Genomic DNA, 22121 nt, shown 5'->3' on the forward strand with positions numbered 1-22121 from the left:
TTTTAAGATATAATATGTATATAATATATATTAAAAATATAATTTTTACATATAAATACACATCTATTAAAAAATATATATTTTTATGTACATATATATTTAGGATTTCCCGGAGGATCCTGCCCATTCCTGGCTGCTCTCCAGCTCTTTCCCTCCGTGTGCAGGGATCCAAAGCCTGGGAATGCGGGAAGGAAGGAGGGACGCTGTGGGATCCGCCAGGACAGGAATCCCAGGATTTGAGCTCTCCGGGGTATCCCTGCACCCCAGCGGGACCCCTGAGCTCCCAATCCATCAGAAACTCGGACATGCAGAATTCCCACTCCGGCTGAGGATGGAAAACTGCTTTTGGGAGGTTTTTCCCCACATTTTATACCAAGTTTGGGGCTCCCAAAGGCTTCATCCGACTGCTCATCCCACCTGAGAGCATCCCTTCAAAACAGCCTGGAAAAGCTGCCCATGCCACAGAAATAAAGGATGGGAAAAGTCTGGGATCCATCCTCCTCCCCTGATCCCAGAGGGATGGGAGCAGCCCCGCCTCGTACCCGTGGAAGAAGGGAACAGACACCAGGAATTTTTAAAATACCATATTTTTAATCCTTAAAAAATACCAGGACAGTATTTCCCGAACCTCATCCCGCATCCAGAAACATCCACTTCCCTTTCCTCCATAAAATTAATATTAGCATAAATAATTCTGCTATGCCAGGGACACATTCCTGCCCTTAGATTCCCATGATTTCCATGGCTCCAGCTATGTACAGGTATGATACAGGTGGGGGCCCTCGCTGGCCACCAGCTCCCCAAACTGCTCTGCCGGGATGAAACTCATCAAACTGCTTTTAATTAATCAATTAATTTTTTTAAAAAACTATTTTTATTTTTTTTTTCCCCCCAGGATTTTTCTTTTTTTTTTTTTCCCCCCCCTCCTTTCCTTCCTATTTTTGGAATAATTATGTACAGCTGGACACCCGAGATTTGCATTAAGGTGCTTGAAATCCCAACAATTTCATTCAGTGCATTCAGACTAATTAAAGCCTCCTCTTAATTACTCCGCTTAACGAAGGCAGTTTGAGAGCCGTGGCCAGCAGAGCCCGGGATTTGCTGTGGCTGCACCACGGGAGGGAGCAATCCATGGGGGTTTTTTTGGGATATTATTATTATTGTCAGGAGTTTTCCAGCCCCGCATCAGGGACGCCTCACATCGGTGTCCCCTCGTCCCCGCTGCTGCCACCTCCGTGGAATCCCACTTGGAAGCTCCGAGGAGGAGATTTTGGGGAATTTCCCGTTGGTTTGAGGGGGTTTTGATGGCTTTTAGGTGCTGTCCCACAAGGGGTGTTTGCTCATCCCGCTGCAAAGCCAAGCTCAGCCCCCAAATCCCTCGGGATCCCGGGAATCCCGGGCTCCGGAGCTGGGAAGGGGCTCCTGGCCCCAGCAGTGTCACTCCATGCCTTGGGAATTCTGCTCCCGCTCCGCCTCTCGCCGGCGGCTCCCGCTCTTGAAAAACCCGAGCTGTGGGGAGGGAAGAGAAACAAAACCCTACTGTTATCCCAGGAGCTTGCCTTCAGTGGGAGAGTAGCTGGGAGTTGACCCTGGATATAATTTATATGGAAAAGGAGATTTTGGAGGAGTTTTTGGGGGCTTTGAGGGGCTCGTGAGGTGCTGGACATGGAGCCGAAGGGTCCCTCCATGCATGGAATCTCCAAAACTCCCCCAAAAGGTGTGGCCTAAGGGCTGCTCACCTTCCAGAGCGCCAGGACGAGCAGGGCCAGGAGCAGGAGACCTCCGAAGGTGCTTCCCAGGATGATCCAGATGGGAATCTGCGACTCCTCGGCCTTGGAGATCTCAAAAGTGATCTGAAGGAAAGAAAAAAGCACTGCAGATTCCAGGCAGGGATGGAGGGGAAAAGGGGACAGCGGGAATGCTGAGCACCCCTTCCTTTGGGAATGCTGCACCAAAGATTTGGCTCAGTTTTCCCTGCGGAATCCGGTGATTCCAGGATTGGAGCTCGGCTCCAGCCACGGCTGCCCCGCGTTTCTCCAGACCTCGGTGCTCAGCCTGAGTCACTCCAGCCCTTCTGCTATCCACAGGGGTTTTCCCAGTGGGATCAGGGCAGGGTGTGGCAGCATCCCAAAGCTCCAAATCCCACAGTCACCTGGCGGCTGGGATCCTCCTCCCGGAAAATGAAGGGGCTCCGGAAGCGCCGCTGGAGAGCGGCGTTCATGGTGAGCTTCAGTGCCTTGAACTTCAGCTGCACGGAGAGGACCAGGATGAGCATCCCACATGGAAAAGAAGCCCCCATTCCCAATGGGATCCATCCCAATGACAGCAGAAAGGAGGTTTTAAATTAATTAAATTGGCATGGATTAATTAGTTACGGAATGCGATAATCCACGTTGAGGTGCTGTGTGGGATGCTGGATGCACAATCCCACAAGTGGGATAAGTGGCTTTGGGAACAAAATCACCCCCCACATTCCTGGGGGAGGGAAAATCCCCACACTTCCGGGGTGTGGAGGGGATTTCTCCCCCAAATCCCTGTTTTTTGTGGGAGCACTCACTGCTTTCAGAGACTTCATCCACAGATTTCCACGCAAGTGCAAGTTCAGCTCCTCGTTGGGTGCCAATTCCACGTCACAGTCAATGGAAACCACGTCGGAGTTGCTGTGGTTCTGCAGAGGGAAATGTGGGATCATCAGTGGAAAAGGAGGGAGAATCCTGCCGGGATCCATCCCTGGCACACACCGAGTGGGGGAGAATCCCACATTCCCGTCCTTCTGTGTGGCCAAATCCCCATGTTCTTTAAAACTTTTTAAAACCTTTTTCAGCCCAAGCTTCCCAGACTTGCTGGGTTTTGTGCTGTTCTTTTCCTCCAAGCTTTCCCCTGGAAAAGAACGATCCCAATCTTTGGGAGCTGGAGGCTCCCCTCGCTCCCCATCAGCCCCGAGTATTAATGGGGTTTTATTTGCAGTGGCTGAGAGGAGAAATAAAAATCAAATGATGGAAGGGCTTCAAAATCCCCTAAAAATTCCAGCATCCACCTGCCCCTCCCATGTCCATGGGCCATCCCTGTTCCAGGTTTTTCCTTGGTTTGGGATATCCTGGAGCCAGGACCAGCCCCGTGGGGGTGAGTACCAGGTGTGGGGTGCGGGACAGGTCCTCCTCCGCCGGGGTTCTCCGGTAGTCAGTGGTGTTCCCCCAGATGCTGCAGGTTGTGTTTTCCTGTGGGAGAAGCCGATGGAATTCCAGCATGGACACAGGGATCGTGGTGACCGCTTCCCTGTGCTCCCATCCCAATGGAATTGGGGATCCCCAGCATCCCCCAGGCTTTGCTGGGGCTGGGATTGAGCTGGGCTCGCTGTGGGATGTGGCTGGAGGAAGTCCTGGAATCCTACTTGAAATAATTCCTGAATTTTGTGCCTCTTCCCAGCAAAACTCAGCCTGGCAGGGAGCCCAATCCCAGATTCCAGCCAGGTGTGCCAGGGTGGCACCGGTGACACGGGGACTCTGCCAGAGCTGCAGCAGAAACATTCCCAACTGAGGGCAAACCCATCCATAAAAACTTTGTCCATAAAAATCCCATCCATAAAAATTCCAGGCTCCTTCCATGGGCTTGGGAAGCCCCGGGATCTGCTCCCAGCCCTCACAGTGCAGGCCCGAGCCTGGAGTTCGTCCCAGGCCCAGCCGCTGCCTCCCAGACCCTCCGGAATTCACTGCACACTGGAGAGAGGTTGGGACTGGGGAATTCCTTGGACTAAACCCTTTGGCCTCGGGGTTTTCCATGTTCCCAGCCAAGGGAATGCTGAAGGATCTCTAGGCACGAGCCAGGTGTGAGCACAGCAGCGTTCCCAAAAGATAGAGGGACATTCCATGGAATTCCTCCATTCCCATCCCTGTGCAGGAGGGATCTATCCATCCAAACCATGCTGGAATCCCATCCTAAACCATGCTGGAAACCCGTCCCAAACCAGGCCAGAATCCCATCCCATACCCAAAACTGGGCTGGAATCCTGTCCTAAACCATGCTGGAATCCCATCCCAAACCATGCTGGAATCCCATCCTAAACAAAACCATGCTGGAATCCCATCCTAAACAAAACCATGCTGGAATCCCATCCTAAACTGGGCCAGAATCCCATCCTAAACCATGCTGGAATCCCATCCCAAACCATGCTGGAATCCCATCTTGAACCAGGCTGCAATCCCATCCCAAACCAGGCCGGAATCCCGTCCTACCTGGTCCACCCGGAATTCCGTGGGCAGCAGGAGCCGGTTGCCCGCGCGGGTGGCCACGGGCACGGTGAGCTTTAGGGTCACCCCTCGCACCGGGAAGAATCCCAGGTTCTGCAGCTGCCAGGGAAGAGCACTGGGATGTGCCGGGATCACGGCATGGGGATCCTGGCTCCCAGGGCAGATCCCAAATCCCGGCAAATCCCTCAGGGATCCAAGTCCTGCTCACCGTGAAGGTGCCGTGGAAGGGGGGCCCGATGGGGTTGGATCCATCCAGGGAATTGTTGGATCGGATCTCGAAATAGTCCAGGCTCGACGTCCTGTGGGACAAGGGGTGACAAAAGGGTTTGTAGGGTTTTCCCCTCTCTTTCCAGGATTTTCCCTTTCTTTCCAGGATTTTCCCTTTCTTTATAGGATTTCCCCTTTCTTTCCAGGATTTCCCCTTTCTTTCCAGGATTTTCCCTTTCTTTGCAGGATTTCCCCCTTTCTTTGCAGGATTGTCCCTTTCTTTGCAGAATTTTCCCCTTTCTTTGCAGGATTTTCCCTTTCTTTCTAGGATTTCCCCCTTTCCTTGCAGGATTTCCCCCTTTCTTTATAGGATTTTCCCCTTTCTTTGTGGAATTTTCCCTTTCTTTGCAGGCTTTTCTCGCCTCTTTAATAAAGCAGAGCTGAGGTTTGGATGTCACAGGAGGTAAATCAATCCCTTTCTTTGCAGCTGGAAAGGCGGGAAAAGAGCCAGGAATATCCTGTGGGAATCCATTCGGGAGCACCTGCGATGGCCCCAAATCCCCACATTCTTTAAAATTATCTCCCTCCTTTTGCACCCCAAAGTTCCCAAATTTGATATCTTCTGTGCTCTTCTTTCCCTCCGAGTTTTCCCTTCGTTCTGACCCGAGAATCCCCTGGCTCCCCGTAAATCCCGAACATTAAAGGTGTTTTATTCGCAGTGTCGGAGTGAAAAATAGAAAATGACCCAAGGGCTGAAAAACCTCCGAAAAATTCCAGCAAGCACTGCCAGGGAATGTGCTTTGGGATCCCTGATTTTCCCATCAGCACGTTCCTGAATCATCTCTGCCTTCATCCCTGGCTCTCCCAGACTTGAATTCCCGCTGCTTCCACGCTCAGCCCACAGCTGAGCTTCGCTCCGATGCTTTTGTGGGATGGCCAGCGGCCCAGACACTGGGAGCACCTGTTAGGGCCATTACTACCTCCAAGAAATCCCTTTTTTTCCCATAAAAACTTGCCCTCACACCTCCTTAATAACTCTGTGCCTTTAAACATCGGGAGAATCCAGCTCCCCACAGCTCGGGAATTTTAGCAAAAGCTCTCCCTGATTTTATGGTTCCTCCAGCTCCTGCTTTCTCAAGAATGAAATGAAATGAAAGCTCTGTTTGAAGGCTGCTCCCGGCTGCTTTTCCCAAGGGATATTCCCTAATCCGTGACCTCCCCGGAGCCGCATCCCATTCCAAACCTCACCTGGTGAAGAGCAGGTCGGCCTCGTACTTCAGCTGGAAGTTGAGGTGGGCAAAGTTGTCCTCCTTGGTGCTCTCCTTCTCCTCGCTGTCACTGCAACAGCAGCAGGGCCCGGGGGATCAGGCAGGAGCCAAATCCCCTCGGGAATGTTTTGGGGGAAGACTGGACTGGTTTTGCTTTTTGGTCAAAGCAGGGTTTTATTCGGGGATTTTTATGAATCTCCCTGAAATGATTCGGAGGGAGGCATCATCAGCTAAAAGTGGTGCAGGGGAATCCTCCCTGAATGAAATTATTAGAATTTTTTTTTTTTTTTTAGATTAAAAATGAAAAAATTAAAATTAAAAAAATTAAAATTAGAAAAATTAAAATTAAAAAAACCTTAAAAATAGTAATCAATTAAAGAAACTTCGCTTCCCTGTGGGAAATCTCTACTGTGCAGGAATTGGGAGTAAGAAGAGTTTTGCAAAATTATCAGGAGATATTTTTCCTGGGAATTTTTTGCAGTGGGAATATGGATAGGAAAGCACCAGTGGCTGGAGATCCAGCTTCCACAGGCATGGAAAAATCATGGATCTAAATCCCCAGATAAATAAAAGCAGCCAGGTTTGGCAGCGCAGGGCTGGGATAACCCACAGCAACCGGCTCCCCGTGGGGTTATTCCATGGAAAGCCTCTGGCTCTGGAGGAGGGAATCCCAAGGGAAGCTGGCAGCATCCCAGGGTGCCCAGAGAAGCTGTGGCTGCCCCTGGATCCCTGGAAGTGCCTGAGGTTGGACAGCTTGGGATAGGGGAAGGTGTGGGAAAGGGCTGGGACTGGATGGCCCATAAGGTCCTTTCCAGCCTGGACCATTCCATGATTCTGTGATTCCAGAGGGAGAAAGCATCCCCAGACCTGCTGGCAGCCATGTAGATCTCCATGCTCTGCAGGAAGACGGACTTGCTGAATTCAAAATCAAGGCGGAAAGCGACCTGAGAAGAAGGGAAAAACATCGGGAAAAACATCAGTGGGAATAAAACCCCAAGTGCTGAGCAGGGACCGTGCGGGACCCTGCGGGTGACACCGTTCCCGATCCCACCAGAGCCTTTCCAGGCAGAGAGGAGATTTGCAGGAATTGTTTTTCCCTGCGATCGGAGCAGCGGCGGCTCCCTTTGGAAGCAGATCCCTGCAGAGGCCCCAGATCGGTGGGAAGGGGAGGCAGCTGGAGAGAGCCAACAGCAATAAAATGGGATCAATGTGATAAATGTCACATCTGCGGTGACCTCAAACCGTCTGGGCCGCCACAGCTGACTGGAATATCAAAGCTCCCGCTGCTCCGGGGCCAAAATTCCATTTCCAGCCGGTCTTTGTTTTGGCAGGCCCGGCAGTACCTGATGGCCCAGGATGCATTCCCGGCCCCCGTAGGTCATGGGGAGCCATGCTCCGCGTGCAGCCACAGGCATCCCGCCGGGATTTTTGGGAGCTTTAAAGCCGAGCCTGCTGCCTGAGGCTCATCCATCATTATCCAGGAAAGGTTTCAGATGGATACGGGAGCTGGGGAGATTTTATCTGCGGATCCCGCTGGTGTTGGTCCCTTTTCCCACGGGAGTATGGGGTGGGGAGGGGGAATTCCACGGGGATCCTCAATGGCTGCATCTCCCCATTTTTCCTTCCCCACCTTATCCCTGAATTTGATGTGTTCCAAGGGTTTATGGCTTATAAAAATGATAAACTGGATCTGGGCTCATCCCAAATACTGGGAACACCGGTTTGGAGGATGCCACCACCCAGGGGGGTTTGGACAGGCTTCCAGCAGGATCCAGAGGCACCTCAGAGAAAGGAAAACCTCTCAGGCAGGGAAGGAGCCTCATCCTGCAGGGAGCGAGCTCAGGGAAGTTCCCATCAGTGGTTTGAAGCCGACACTAAATTTTTCCAAAGGGCTGGAGGCAAATTCTGTCACCTGGAGGAGCTGGGTTGGATTTTGGGGCTCTCCCAAGCACCAGGGCAGGATCACAAGCATCCCAGCTTCCCTAAGATGCCTTTCAAACTCCGAAAGGGAAGAAACCAAACGTTTATATTTAAAATCCTGTTCGGCGTCACCCAGCTGTGGCAGATGTGACCCCCGGGGCAGAGGGTCCATGTCCCGCGGGTGAAGGAGCAGTCGGAAGCTGGGAATGTCCTACCTTGGCCTTGGCGCGGAAGAAGGGGTAGCTGACGTTGCACACCCTCCGCGTGGGGTGTCTGTCGTCACTGGCGCAGTCGATGTTGATGTCTGTGTCATCCTGAAACGGGACACGGAATGTCCAGGACACTGGGAATGAGCCCCGGGAGCCGGCTCTTCGGGAAACAGGAAACACCCAAGGGGCTCAACATGGGCCTTGGCTTTGGGGAGACAACCAACCAATGACCAGCCAATGACCAACCAACCAATGACCAACCAGTGACCAACCAATGACCAACCAATGACCAACCAACCAATGACCAACCAATGACCAACCAATGACCAACCAACCAATGACCAGCCAATGACCAACCAATGACCAACCAATGACCAACCAACCAATGACCAACCAGTGACCAACCAACCAACAACCAATGACCAACCAACCAACGACCAACCAACCGATGGCCAACCAATGACCAACCAATGACCAACCAACCAATGACCAACCAACCAACAACCAATGACCAACCAACCAATGACCAACGAACAACCAAAACCCAACCAATGGACCATCCAACCAATCAGCCTGCTCGCTGCAGCTGGGAACCCTTCCCATGCATTCACCGATGTTCCTGGAAAGGGGCATCTCTACCAAGCCATTTCCAGCTTCCTGGTTTAAATCCTCTTTCTGAATCTACAGCAGTGAATGGATTTAACTGCAGTGAAAGAATTAACCTGATTATTCCTGGCATTCCTGATTTTTCTGCTATGAGAAGTCTTTGGGAAGCACTGAAGGCCGTTATCCTGCATGGCCACCAGCTAAGCTGGAATTCCTTCACCTCAACACTGACATTCCGGCTGCTGGAAAACTTTCCATCTCTCTAGCCAGGCTGGAGAAACTCCTGCCCATTGCAAAGCCCTGGTGGGATGGGATGGGATGGGATGGGATGGGATGGGATGGGATGGGATGGGATGGGATGGGATGGGATGGGATGGGATGGGATGGGATGGGAAGAGACACCAACCCTACTCTGCCTCCTCCACAACCCTACCAGAGGTTATAGCCTGGTTGTAAGCGGGTGTCCACCTCACCATGAGCTATTCCAGCTTTTATCCCAGTGGCAGACCCCACAAGAGTCTCAGTTTGCACCACTGCCACCGGAAAAGTCCTACCCAGGAGCTGGAATATCCCAGCACCAGCCAGCAGCAACAGCCTGGAGCTTCTCCCACTCATCTGCTGAAATTATGGACTTTTTGGGGCCCCAGCAACTTTTAATTTGTATGACACCAATATCCATCCCCTCTGGACGTTCCTTTATAAGGAGCAGCAGCCAGGAGCCCGTTATCCGTGACTCTTCCACGACCAGATGCAAATATTCCCTGCAGCCACTGCTGCCCAGTGCTTTCTGTTCCCCACCACCCGGGGGATTTTCCCTGCTCCCCTCACTTCATTTGGAATAATCTCCAAAAAACGCATTTTTCTTATTTTGTGGGCAACGAGCCCCACAGTTTTCCCTTGGCACGGCTCGGAGAAAAACAAAGGAGATGGGGTCTGCGGGCGGGGATGAAGTCATGGCAGGGTGAGGGAATGCTCAGCAGTATCAGCACATTCCCAAACCTCACTGGGAATAGGGAGGAGTTGCTCCAAGATCAAGTGAGTGTGGGGGGTGAAATTTTCAGGAGCAGATGGGACACTCTGGGATCATCCAGAGAAAGCCATGGAGAGGTGGCATCGCCCGGCTCAGTGCTGAGCTGTGGCCACATTCCCATCATTAGCCCCTACTTCCAGGAGTTATTTCTCAGCTGCAAAAACTCATTCCTGACAGGAACTTGGCCATGTGCAGGGAGCATTTTTAAACGACTGGAGGAGAAAAATAGAGGGAAATAATTTCCTCTGGGTTTGACCTTCGCTCAGGCTCTTAAACGTTTTTGTATTTCCAAAATAAAGAGCTGGAAGTGCTTAGAAACGGAGCCCATAAACAGCTCTGATTTATGAGGGATGGAGCCAGATTTGGGCTCTGCTTTAGGCTGCAGCTTTCTCATCGGGCTGGGATTAGCAGCTCCTCTGGAAAGGCCTGGATCTCCCCCGGGAGCCTCACCTTGGGGATCAGGCTGGCGAACTGGAGGTTCCTGGAGAAGGAGATGTTGAGGACGGTGCTGTAGGCGTTCTCGCCGCGGTTTTCCAGCGTCGCTTCCACGGCCACCCTTCTCCTGCTGCTCTCGATGATGAAGACGGAGGCGTCAAAGGAGAGGCTGAAGGCTGAGCAGTCCCCCCTCCGCAGCGCCCTCCGGCAGAATTCCCTGCAAGAAGGGGCGTTCCCAGGATTTTACGTCCCTGGGTAGTGCATGGAAATCCCTGCTCTCCCTCTGTCCTGCCGTGCTGAAAGAGGAATTATGAATTCCTCCCATTGTCTATAATTTTGGGATTTTTGGCCAATGGTGTGAAGCTTTCTCAAACATTATTGGGAATGCTTGGGACAGCTGGGATGTAGGGAAAAAACAGATCCCATGCCATTAGCAAAGGTGGCTGCAAGCCTCATCCAACCTGGCCTGGGACACTTCCAGGGATCCAGGGGCAGCCACAGCTGCTCTGGGAATTCTGTCCCAGCCCCTCCCCACCCTCTCAGGGAACAATTCCTTCCCAATATCCCATCCATCCCTCTTTCGGCTTAAAGCCATTCCCTGTGTCCTGTCCCTCCAGCCCTTGTCCCCAGTCCCTCTCCAGCTCTCCTGGAGCCTTTAGGCCCTGGAAGGGGCTCTGAGCTCTCCCTGGAGCCTTCTCTTCTCCAGGTGAACATTCCCAGCTCTGCCAGCCTGGCTCCAGAGGGGCTCCAGCCCTCGGAGCAGCTGCAGGGCCTCCTCTGGATTCAGGGATAACCTTTAATAGTTCCTTAACCACGGAGCTGCAGTGTGGAATTATTTCCATGAGTCAAGGCCGTAATTGCCAGGTGGGTAATGCCAGCCTTGCAGTTATTCCCTGTTATTTCCTGATTTGTATCCCTGGATCTCATCACCATGGCACCAAATATTAGTTGGTTTGTGGATTCCCTGAAAAAACACAGATTCATTCCAGACATGGAGAGGAAGAGGCTCAGAATGCCAAGGAGCACCTCATGGAGGGCTTGGATGAACCTTGTGGTGATGCTGGATGAATGACCGGTGATGACAGAATTTACGGAGCATGGATTGGGGCTGGATTTTGGAGCCTCCCCCAGCTGGTGACACTCTTGGAGGATCCTCTGGGTCACCCACTCACATGGCACTGGGAACGTCAATCCTGGCATCCAGCACCAGATCAGGGACACAGTGCTCGTCCTCATTGCAGCCGTTCCAGAAAGGGACCTGAGGGGACAGCGAGAGCAGCTCGGTGACGATTCCCCCGGAGATAAATCTGCCCTGGTGCTCTGGGAGGTGGCACCTGGGAGGTGACACTGTGGGAGATGGCACCTGCAAGGTGACACTTTGGGAGGTGGCAGCTGCTACCTACAGAGACCCTGAGCGAGGTGGGCCACCCATCATCCAGCATCGGGCCGTGCTCGGGATGCTCCAGCTCGTAGTCGATGGAGAACGTCACCGGCTTCACGTAGTCGGCTGTGTCCTGTGGCACACGGAAAACGTCGGAGAGGAGCCCAGGGCCGCTGCCTGGGGTGGGCAGCACCTCGGGGTGTCCCCCAAAGGTCACAGATCTGTCCTGCAGCCCCACCCTGGGCTGGCATGTAAGGACAAAACAGACCCTGTGCTCCAAGGTTGCTCCGAGCCCCGTCCAGCCTGGCTTTGGACACTTCCAGGGATCCACAGCTTCTCTGGGAATTCCTGTGCCGGGCCTCAGCATACTCCCAGCCAGAAATTCCTTCCCAATATCCCATCCATCCCTGCCCTCCGGAAGCCCCTAGGAGCTCTTCCTTTGCTTTGCAGAGGGATGCTCTGAAGGGAGATGTTTTTTAGGCTAAATCACGAGCTCCAGCTCCAGCCTCAAATTTCCCAAAAGTTCATGGCAGTTCAGGCTGGGGCTTGGGGCTGGGCCAGTCTGGCAGCTCGGGCCTGCCTGGCCTGCTCAAGGCTCTCCTCATTCCCTGGGAATGTTTGGGTTTGGCCAGCTTTGTGCATCAGCTGTTCCCTGCGAGCAAGGGATTCACCAGCACTGCACCCAGGGGTGGGGTCCTGCTGGCTTAGAGACCTCTCTAAGGTCCCTTAGAGAGGGACACAGGGGGACACCACCAGGGACTGGCACGGGGACACTTGATTCCCCATGGAAAAAATGGGCATTCCTGATTTTGGAGCAGGAAAAGCCGCCTGAGCCCAGGATCGGGAGCGCACGCCCTGCCCAAGGACACGGCCCGTGGAACGGAGCATGTGGAAGCTGGGCCTGCGATGATGTCACTGCTTGGGGACCCAGCAGCCGCCTGTGCTGGCAGTTCTGTCCCTGACCACACCAAAGCGGCGGGAAGGAATCCAGCGGGAAGGAATCCAGCGGGATGAGACTCATCCCCAGCCCAGGAAGCCACCAAGGGATGCGTCTCGGGGCTGGCCGAGGAGGACATGGCAGCCTCGTCCTGCTCCACACTCACCAGGACATGGAAGGGGAGGATGTGGCAGAGCTCCTGCCCGGCCGGCAGCTCCAGTGCGCTCTGTGCCGTCCTGTCCCCGCTGTCGTCCAGGTGTGCCCGGGGCGAGTAGCGGCGCTCGTCGATGGTCGTGTTGTACCTGAGCCCTGTGAGGACAGGCCCAGCTCAGGCCTTGGGGCCGCACAGGCCAGTCCCAGGGCAAAGAGTGGCCCCAATGCCCGTTCCCTGCTGAGGGGAATCCAGGGAAATCAGGTTATAGCCTGCTGCTGACAGCCCGTTCTGGGAAGAGCTTCCCCTCTCCAAACGAGGACCTTAAGAAAGGAGTTATTTCAAGACCCTGTGGAAAATCTGTGCAGAGATGGAATTTTTTGCCTCTCATACGTTCATGTGCTTCTCTGGAGGTGTCGGAGCACACCTGGATGATTTATAGAGATCCTTTGCTTCCTGCACTGCTGTTGGAAAGAAGCTGGAGATTCCCAGCCCAGCACCAAGCAGGGATTCAGAGAACCACAGAATCCCAGAGTGGTTTGTGTTGGACACACCTTAAATTCCCATCTCATTCCAGCCCCTGCCATGGGCAGGGACACCTTCCCCTATCCCAGCCTGCTCCAAGCCCCGCCAGCCTGGCCCAGGACATTCCAGGGATCCAGGGGCAGCCACAGCTCCTCTGGGAATTCCAGCCCAGACCCTCCCCACCCTCCCAGCCAGGAATTCTTTCCCAATATCCCATCCATCCCTGCCCTCTGGCAGTGGGAAGCCATTCCCTGTGTCCTGTCCCTCCAGCCCTTGTCCCCAGTCCCTCTCCAGCTCTCCTGGAGCCCCTTTAGGCCATGGAAGGGGCTTTGAGCTCTCCCTGGAGCCTTCTCTTTTCCTGCCTGGACACCCTCAGCTCTCCCAGGCTGGCTCCAGAGCCGAGGGGCTCATCCAGGGGGTGACTCTTCCAAGTGGAAAGAAAGGTAAAATCAAATAAATAAGGAAATCCCATTCAGTTTTTATCCCACAGGGACAGCAGGAGGGAGAAAAACACTGGATTTGACAGCACAAAACAAAACTCTTGTGCTGGGGGATGGGAATTTTCCCTTTGGCTTTGGATCCCAATTTTCCTTTGCCAGCGTTTCCTGCCGGACCGCAGGAGCTGAGCCACTATTGCTTCCCTTCGCTCCGCTTAGTCCTAGGAATCTGCTGGGTGGACTTGAGGTCACAGCACCATCCAAGGGTTTAATAGGAGAGCCGGCCAGCTCCACAGATTCCCTGGGATATTAGGGTAACGTGCACATCTGGCCAGCAGATGTGTCCTGCTGCTGCGGTGGGAGGGACAGATGAGCCCTGCGGAACGTGGGCTGGCCACGTCCTCTCCTGTCCTGCTGGGGTGACATTCCCGTCACATGGAGCACAGGAAGGGAAATCCTGGGAGAGCTCAGCGCAGGGAATAGGTGAGGGATGAGGTGGGATTTATCCCGGGGGTGTTTGTTTTGGCACAACAGTCACCAGAACCCGGAGACTCAGCCGGGATAGGGACAAACGTGGGTGACACCAGAGGGATGTGGCAGAGGGACACGTGCGCTCCACCAAGCTCCGGGATGGTTTCCATCCCGAAAGCTCGGTGTTCCCATGGGGCTGGAGACCTGAGCAAGGCAGGAGTTGGGATTTTGTCCTTACCCACGGTGGCAGTCTGGAAGTGGGCGGAGAGGAAGAGGGCGGTGAAGCAGATGAAGGCCCTCATGCAGGTGGCTTCCTTCCCGTTGCGTTTGCAGTCCTTGGTGAAGATGTTGATCTTGGAGGGCTCGAAGCGGAGGCTGGCGTTGATCTGGACCACGCTGCGGGACCTGCGGGGTGCGGAGAGGGCATGGGATGGGATCCAGCATGGGATGGGACATCCTGGAGTCTCCCACAGCTCCAGGTTTGCCCTTTTCCCTCTTTTTCCCTCTTTTTCCCTTCTTTTCCCTCCTTTTCCCTTCTTTTCCCTCCTTTTCCCAGGAGGTTGAAGAAGCCCAAAGGCCCTCTCCAAGCAGAGCCCAGGGTAACCCATCTCAGCTGGGCACAGCCAACCTCCATCCCAACAGCTTCAAGGGACTCTCCAAACGTTAATTAATATTGGAAAATATTGCTCTAATTAAATCAGATCAGAGGGATCCCGGGCAAATCCCCACAAATCAGTTTGGAACTTCTGGAGAACTATGGATGAAACTCAACGGAAAACCAGCTCTGGTATCTTTTTAGGGCCCGAGGGCATTGAGATCCCACAGCCCCGCTGGACAGGGGGTGGTTATTCAGGAAAGATGGATCAGATTGTTGGGAGATCAGTATTTCTGGAAAGATGGATTGGACTGCTGGGAGACCAGTTTTCCGTGGATTTTCTCTGGATTTGGGCAGAGGAAATCGGGAGAGGGCACAAAGGATCCCTGGCTCACCACAGCACCACTGCGTTCCCCAGGGAGCCCACGGCCAAGTCCACGAGTCCATCCTCGTTCAGATCCAGCTGCCCGTGGATGCTGCATCCAAAATACATCAGGCCCGGAGCGAGGTCGGCAGCCGCGATGCGCTGGAAAGGAATGGGAACAATCCAGGCTGGATTCCAGCAGGAGCATCCGTGCCTGCCGAGGGTTTGCCAGGCTGACTCCACCTCGCCGCTGAAAATTCCCCATTCCAAGTGGTTGTACTAAACATGATCTTCCAGGGAATGAGAGCAGTTTCCCTTTGGAGACACCATCCAAGATTTCTATTGGATTTACCCTGCGTATTTAATATTTATCAAAAGTGTAATAAATAAACAAATTATTTATTTATTTTTAATTAGTTAATTAATTAATCTGTAGCGATCCCAAATTCCAAGCCTTTTTCCTGCTATTCCATGGAATAATTTAAGTTGGAAAAGCCATCCAAGGTTGTTGAGTCCAACCATCCCCTGGCACTGCCAAGGACACCACAAATGTCCCCAAGTGCCACATCCACACATCTTAAATCCCAGCAGGGATGGGGGCTCCACCACTGCTGTTCCAGTGCTTGAATTCCAACATTCTGTCTTGGATGTCTCAAAAGAGGGAATATCTGGCCATAATAATTAACAATTCCATCCTGGGTGTGGATTTGTCCTGCTCCATCCCTCCTTAAAATGGGGACAAATTACATTTATTCCCACGAAGGATGAGGAAAACCGAACACATGGCAGCCCCACCTGCTTGTACTTCTTCAGGATGGTCTCCTGGAATCCAAGGAAGATGTAAATGGCTCCTTGGTGCTCGTCCTCCAGAGGGGCCCCGACCACCAGGTCGTTGTAGGAGTCCTGGTTGAGGTCAGGAACGGCGGCGATGCAGGAGCCGAAACGGGAATTCTGGTAACTCTGGAGATCCGTGAGGGCTCCGCTGGGAACGAAGAGGTTCTGCCAGGGGAAAGGGAAAAGGAAGGAAAACAATTCCCAAAGCATCAGCAGCAAGACTGGAAAGAGGAGAAACCCTCACGCAAACGTGCAGTGATGTGGGAGGGATTCTCCAAGGAAGGGAGTGGGAGTGCTCCCAAGGATGTGGGATTTTGGAGCATATCCCTGGTGAGCCCCCAGCCAGCCCCACATCTGCTTTGCACCCTACGGAAGAGATTCCATGACTAATAAACAATCCTGCTTTAGGTACAGGATTCCACACTCCAGGCGGGCTCTCCATCCTTGGATGTAGAGCATGACCTTCCCACGTGCCCCTGGATCCCGATAGATTTGGCTCAGGAGCTGCATTTTGAGCCAGATTTGGGGGTGGCCCATCAGGAAAGCTGGGACAGGACAGGGGACAGGGGTGGCACATGCCCCATTCCCATGGTGGAGGGAGGGCACTTGCTGTCCCCAGAGCCCCGTGAGTGACCAGCCCTCCCAGGGAACAATTCCTTCCCAATATCCCATCCATCCCTGCCCTCTGGCAGTGGGAAGCCATTCCCTGTGTCCTGTCCCTCCATCCCTTGTCCCAGGTCCCTCTCCAGCTCTCCTGGAGCCCCTTTAGACCCTGGAAGAGACTCTGAGCTCTCCCTGGAGGGAGCGAGTTTGGAGGAGGCCACGCGCCTGGAGATGGTTTCTCCAGAGGGACATCCATGCTCCCATGCGGCAAAGATCCCATTGTGCACCTCCCCGGGAGCTGGGCGTGCCAGACCCCGCAAGGGGACGCAGCTGCCACGGCAGCGCCCGAACGTCCCCGCCATGTCCCCAGGCGCCACTCACCCCCTGCAGGGCGTACACGTAGACCTTGCCCCGCTCCCTGCCCTCGCTGAAGAACATGGGCGCTCCCACCAGCAGGACGTCGGTGACGCCGTCGCCATTCACGTCCAGGGAGTTGATCTCGCTGCCGTAGTAGGAGCCGATCTGCAGGAGACCGGACGGGATGGGAATGATGCCACCATTCCCTGGGATCCATCGGGATATTCCAAGCCCTCTCCCTGCTACAGCCACGCTGTGGATGCAGCGACCAGGACATCCACGGCCGCGTGACGCTGCCGAGCCATTCCAACTTTGGAAAATTGAGGGAGAGGGTTGATTTTTCCGTGGGGGAAAATCAGTGCAGCATTCCCAGCTGGAATTACCTGCTCTCCCTTGAGGGCCTGGTGGATGGTGAGGTTCCTGTTGCTGTGCATGTTGAACAGGATGACTTTGCCGGTGTGGTTGAACCGTGGTGCTCCCGCCACATAAATGCGCTCGTGCTTGGTGGAGATGACGGAGGAGACGGTGTAACCTGGAAAGGGATGGACGCGGAGTGAGAATTCCCTGCCTGCTCCCAGGATCTGCTTTCCATTAGCCCCTGGCTGCTGACACAGCTCTGGCCACTTCCCAGAGAAGGAAGCTAAAAATCCCAGATTTTTCCAAAGGTAGAGTCACCCAGATGGACCCCAGTGCCCCTGAGCCGCTGCTCTGCTGCTGCCACAGCCAGAGCTGTGCCAGGAGTTTTGGCACTGCCGGATTTGCACTTCCCGTGCAAATCCTTTTTTAATCGAGGGTGAATCCAATTCCTGCAATTCCCGGGCTTCCGAGCGTTTTATTTCATGCCTCACATCAAGTCGGACAAACACTCATGAGGTGCTGAGTGCTGGGAAGTTGCAGCTCCCGCTGCTCCGCTCCTCTGGGAACACCGGGCAGGAAAAGCTTTGCCGGTGCTTGATGTCAACATTCCCAGTCCAATAGGAGCCATGAATCCGTCAAAACCATTCCCCCTTCTGGAAATAACGCTGCCTAAGCCAGTGACCCTGAGCAATCCTACTGGGATCACTCCCGGGGCTGCAGCACTTCCATGGCTGCAGACGGGATTTTGTAGGAGTATAAAGCTGGGGCTCCCAAATCCCGGTTTTCAACACCAGGTCCAGGATCCTGAACCTTCAGGCTCAGGTTTAAATTCCACTTAAATTCTTAGAAGTGGAACAGGGTGCCCAGAGAAGCTGTGGCTGCTCCATCCCTGGAATGTTCCAGGCCAGGTTGGATGGGGCTTGGAGAAACCTGGGATAGGGGAAGGTGGAATGGGATGAGCTTTAAGGTCCCTTCCAACCCAAACCATTCCAGGATTCTGGGATTCTGTGAAACTCAAAGTTTGGCCAACCATGAAACTGAATCTCATTCCCTGGAAGCGCATCCAGTTAAATGTTGAGTTTCTCCAGGGATTTTCAGACCCCTTTCCCTGCTCACCAGACTTACCTGGGGTCCCTCTTTCCCTAAAAATGCCCCCTGGAGGGATATTCCTAAACCAAGCGCTATCCCTGAGCCCCCCGGCCGCTGCTCAGCAGGATACACCAGCATTCCTCAATATTCCTGGATATCTCACTCCAGGCAGTGGGAAAGAGAGCCCGTCTGAGCTCCCATACGGATTCCCGTGGGAGAGCCACAGCCATCTCTGCTCCGGGGACTCCCAGCCTGGGGGACACTCTGCTGTCACCCCAAGGATGAACCACGTATCCAGAGGCTCTCCACATTCCCGGGAAAGAGCCTGGATGCGCTGATCCCACAGAATCCCACCTCTCTCCCTGCCACATCTCCAAGGAGAGGCTCCATTTCACGATCCAGGCTGCTATTTTTATTCCAGAACTTCAGTGGCTGCACATGGAATGGATTAACCCAGCAGGTATTTCCTGCCTAGGCATGAAATTCCATCAGCGCTTTGAAACCATTCCAAGGAAAGCTGCGGATGACCCGCTGGCTCAGCCGCTCCTGAATTTAAATCCCGTTTGTGCTGCGCTCCAGGGTCAGAGCCAGGCTCTTCCCAGGTGAGGATGCTCCTGTGCTGCATCCCACAGGTCTCCCATGATCCCACTCCCACTGAGGAATATCCCGTGCTTCCTATTATTACGGATAAAATCCCAAACTCCCCCGTGGTCTCGTTCAGCTTTCCCACCTAAATACGCTCCGTGATTTTTCAGCTCCTCCGGGAATTCCTGCAGGTAAGATTCCCGCAAAGGAATGACCTTCCCGCTGCTGGTTTCCTTCAGGACGGCTCCATTCCAGTCGTAGGCTCCCACTGCTCCCAGCAGAATCCCGTCCTGTGGGAAAACAGGAGGGGTTTGATGGGATTTCTTCCCAAGTGGAGGTGATTCCATCCCTCCGATCCCATACAGACTAGGAAACCATTCTTCCAAGCACACCCAGAATGCTGGAGGGTTCTAAAAATGCTGGAATGACACTTGCACCCTATTCTTGTCTTTTCAGTGTGCTTTTCCTCTCCAAGAAATTCCCAAATGCTTTTTCCATGGACATTCCAGCTCATCCTTCCCAAGGGGCTGTGGCATTGGGAGGAGCTGCTGCAGATCCTAAGGAATCCTCGGGTCTCCCAGCACCTCCCCTTCCCATGGGATAATCCAGCAGCATTTCCTTGTCCTCACATCAGTGATTTAACTCCATAACTAATAACGTATCCCAAATCCCGATCTCCCGCCTGGAGTGGGGTGTGATAAACAGGACAAGGCAAGGAGCAATAAAATCCCACATTTCCTCTCTTACTTCCACAACGTGGGATGAAAATCCAGTCTGGGACATTTCCAGTCCAAAGGAGATCTCGTTCTTGTTGGTTCCTTAAAAGAAAAAAAAAAGAGGGAATTTGTGTTTAACGGAGTTTTGTTTTCCTGGAGGGGCTGAGCAGTGCCTTGGTGGGTTCCCATCCCATTCCAGCCCTTCCAAGGGCAGAGACACCTTTCCCTATCCCAGGGTGCTCCAAGCCCTGCCAGCCTGGCCTTGGACACTTTCAGGGATCCAGGGGCTGCCACAGCTTCTCCAGGAATTCCAGCCCAGCCCCTCCCCACCCTCTCAGGGAACAATTCCTTCCCAATATCCATCTAAATATCCCCTTTCCCAGTGGGAAGCCATTCCCTGTGTCCTGTCCCTCCATGCCTTGTCCCCAGTCCCTCTCCAGCTCTCCTGGAGCCCCTTTAGGCCCTGCAAGGGGCTCTGAGCTCTCCCTGGAGCCTTCCCTTCTCCAGGTGAACATTCCCAGCTCTCCCAGCCTGGCTCCAGAGGGGCTCCAGCCCTCGGAGCAGCTCCAGGGCCTCCTCTGGAATTGCTCTGGCAGCTTCAGGTTCTCCTGATGATCCCATTTCTCCCTAAATCCCGCCTGTTCCACAACCTCGTGCTGTTAACAGGTCTGGGAGCTGTGCTGGGGTGCAGCTCCTCCCCTTTCAGAGCTGCGGGATCACCAAAAACGGGGCTTCGGAAATTGCTCCTTCATAATTCCAACTGTGGGAATCTCCTCATCCAGGGCAACTTCCACATGGAAGAGCCAGGCTGGATGGAGAAAACTGGGTAACTTGTGAGGAGTTTGCGAGCTGCTTTGAGCAAAAATGCCCCAAATCCAAGATGTTTAATTCCCAGCGCGAGCCCTCCATCTTCTGTTCCAATTGTTCATTCCAGGCTGCATTTTTCCTCTGAAATTTGGATAAATTTAGTTTGGGAGACGGACAAAGTTGTCACAAGAGCTGACATTTAAGACAGAAATATTTCCTGATATTTCACTTCAGCCAATAAAGCTGAAATTCCAACATTATTCCCATAATCTCCTGATGTCTGGCACTCCTGTGTGTGGGTTTTCCTGTTTGTAACCCTGGAATTTTGATGGATGAGGAAGACACTGGCACCCAAATTCCCCCCATACCAAATTTCCAAGGTTTTCTATAAAAAGGAAAATCAAAGCCACCAGAATTCCAGTGGCCGGAATGAGGTGTGTCCTTTGGAAAAGGCATCTCTGCTCCCGATATCCGAAGGATGCAACCACTCCAAATAAAGACATTTCCTCAAACCTGAAGATCTTCCAAGTGGGATTTTAGGCTCAGGACGGAAGCCACGTCCAAATCAGGCAAACAAAGGATCGGCAGCGCATTCCCAGCCTGGGATGTGCTGGGGAGGAGCATCCCTCACCTTCCAGGCTGAAAATCCTTTCTCCCAGAGCATCCACGATGTCCTTGAGCGCCGCCTCGTCGGTGACGTTGAAGAAGTGTTTGTCGTCGGGGTCGCTGGCGATGAACTTGATCTCGTTCAGAAAGGCCTCGGGGTTGATTCCTCTCCTGTTGTAATAACCCAAGACCTGGTTGGGAATAAAACGCAAGGCTCAGGGGTTTTCATGGAATTAGAATTCCCAGATGGCTTGGGTGGGAAAGGAGCTTAAAGCTCATCCCATTCCATGGGCAGGGACACCTTCCTCTCTCCCAGGGTGCTCCAAGCCCCGTACAACCTGGCCTTGGACACTTCCAGGGATGAGGGGTCAACAACTTCTCTGGGAAGTTCTTCCGTGATGGATAAAACCATCCCAAAGCCTCTTGGGGTGTCCATATGGGAGAAGCCCCATCCTTGGATCTGACCCCACTTTGTGGGAACAAACAGAGGAACTGCTGTGATTCCTCCAGGCTGGACATTCCTTGTGGAATTTGGGGTCCTGCCTGTTCCTGGTCCCGGCACCTGCTCCAGCAGCCAAATCCCGAGCTGAGCATCCCAAAAGCAGCACCAGGCACAAGGAGCTCTTGGAATTCTCCAGGAGCAGTGGGGATGGGCTGTCCTGGTGTTTTGGGATTCCTGGAGCACCACCAAGCTCTGCAGGACTTCTTCCACCACCCAGAGGTCCCCTCACTCACCGCCACGGCGTATCTGGTGACGTTGTCCCTCTCGCTGTCCTCGATCACCTTCTCCAGGTCTGGGCTGTCATGGGATTCTCCATCTGTGATGACAATCATTACTCTCTTTGCCCCTTTCCGGCCACCTTTCCGAAACGCTTCCGAGCTGCAAGTGAAGAGATGCCCTGGGCTGCTCCGTGGGGGCTCCGCTGCCCCACCGAGCCCGCCCCTTGGGGAGGTGCAGGAACCCTCGGGAAATTCTTGTGGACGTGGATGTTCCCACTTTTTGCGGGAAAGAGGCCCTAATTCTGCAAAACTGGACAAGGGAATGGATCTGGAGTTGGCCAGTGAAGTTTTGGCCATGGCCTGTGGGCTCTTCCCCCGTGAGGGAAAACTTCTTCACCCAATCGTCCAAAATCCCACTATTTTGACAAAACACGGAGCCAAATTCCAGCATATTTATGGAAAAGGGACATTGAACAGGGTCGGGGGACTCTGTCTGACACAAATCATCCAGGACCTTGCTCGGATCCGGCCAGGACCCATCTAAAACTTTTCCAAGCTGCCCAGGGCAGGGCTGGAATCCCCATTCCTGGAGGGATTTCAAAACCATATGGATGTGGCCCTTGGGGACATGGTCAGTGGTGGCCTTGGCGGTGCTGGAGTCGAT

General features: G+C 53.6%; 1 protein-coding gene across 1 annotated transcript in view; it reads right to left on the reverse strand.

Moving 5' to 3' along the window:
• Positions 1–551: 551 nt before the first annotated feature.
• Positions 552–22121, reverse strand: part of ITGA11 (integrin subunit alpha 11) — a 40779-nt gene continuing 19209 nt past the window's right edge. Inside the window, exons 8-30 of the mRNA XM_069026010.1 lie at positions 21473–21617; positions 20763–20928; positions 19356–19426; positions 18754–18898; positions 16961–17109; positions 16602–16742; positions 15579–15782; positions 14815–14945; positions 14063–14229; positions 12407–12549; positions 11326–11436; positions 11095–11180; positions 9938–10139; positions 7858–7956; positions 6590–6666; positions 5703–5792; positions 4456–4546; positions 4233–4346; positions 3132–3218; positions 2558–2668; positions 2153–2248; positions 1740–1853; positions 552–1509 (exon numbers count right to left, since the gene is read on the reverse strand). Of these exons, the coding sequence (XP_068882111.1) occupies positions 1438–1509; positions 1740–1853; positions 2153–2248; positions 2558–2668; positions 3132–3218; positions 4233–4346; positions 4456–4546; positions 5703–5792; positions 6590–6666; positions 7858–7956; positions 9938–10139; positions 11095–11180; positions 11326–11436; positions 12407–12549; positions 14063–14229; positions 14815–14945; positions 15579–15782; positions 16602–16742; positions 16961–17109; positions 18754–18898; positions 19356–19426; positions 20763–20928; positions 21473–21617 (2812 nt within the window). The 3' untranslated portion in view covers positions 552–1437. The remainder of the gene's footprint in view (positions 1510–1739; positions 1854–2152; positions 2249–2557; positions 2669–3131; positions 3219–4232; positions 4347–4455; positions 4547–5702; positions 5793–6589; positions 6667–7857; positions 7957–9937; positions 10140–11094; positions 11181–11325; positions 11437–12406; positions 12550–14062; positions 14230–14814; positions 14946–15578; positions 15783–16601; positions 16743–16960; positions 17110–18753; positions 18899–19355; positions 19427–20762; positions 20929–21472; positions 21618–22121) is intronic.

The sequence above is a fragment of the Aphelocoma coerulescens genome, chromosome 10, assembly GCF_041296385.1.
Source record: "Aphelocoma coerulescens isolate FSJ_1873_10779 chromosome 10, UR_Acoe_1.0, whole genome shotgun sequence".
NCBI classification, from domain to species: Eukaryota; Metazoa; Chordata; class Aves; order Passeriformes; family Corvidae; genus Aphelocoma; species Aphelocoma coerulescens.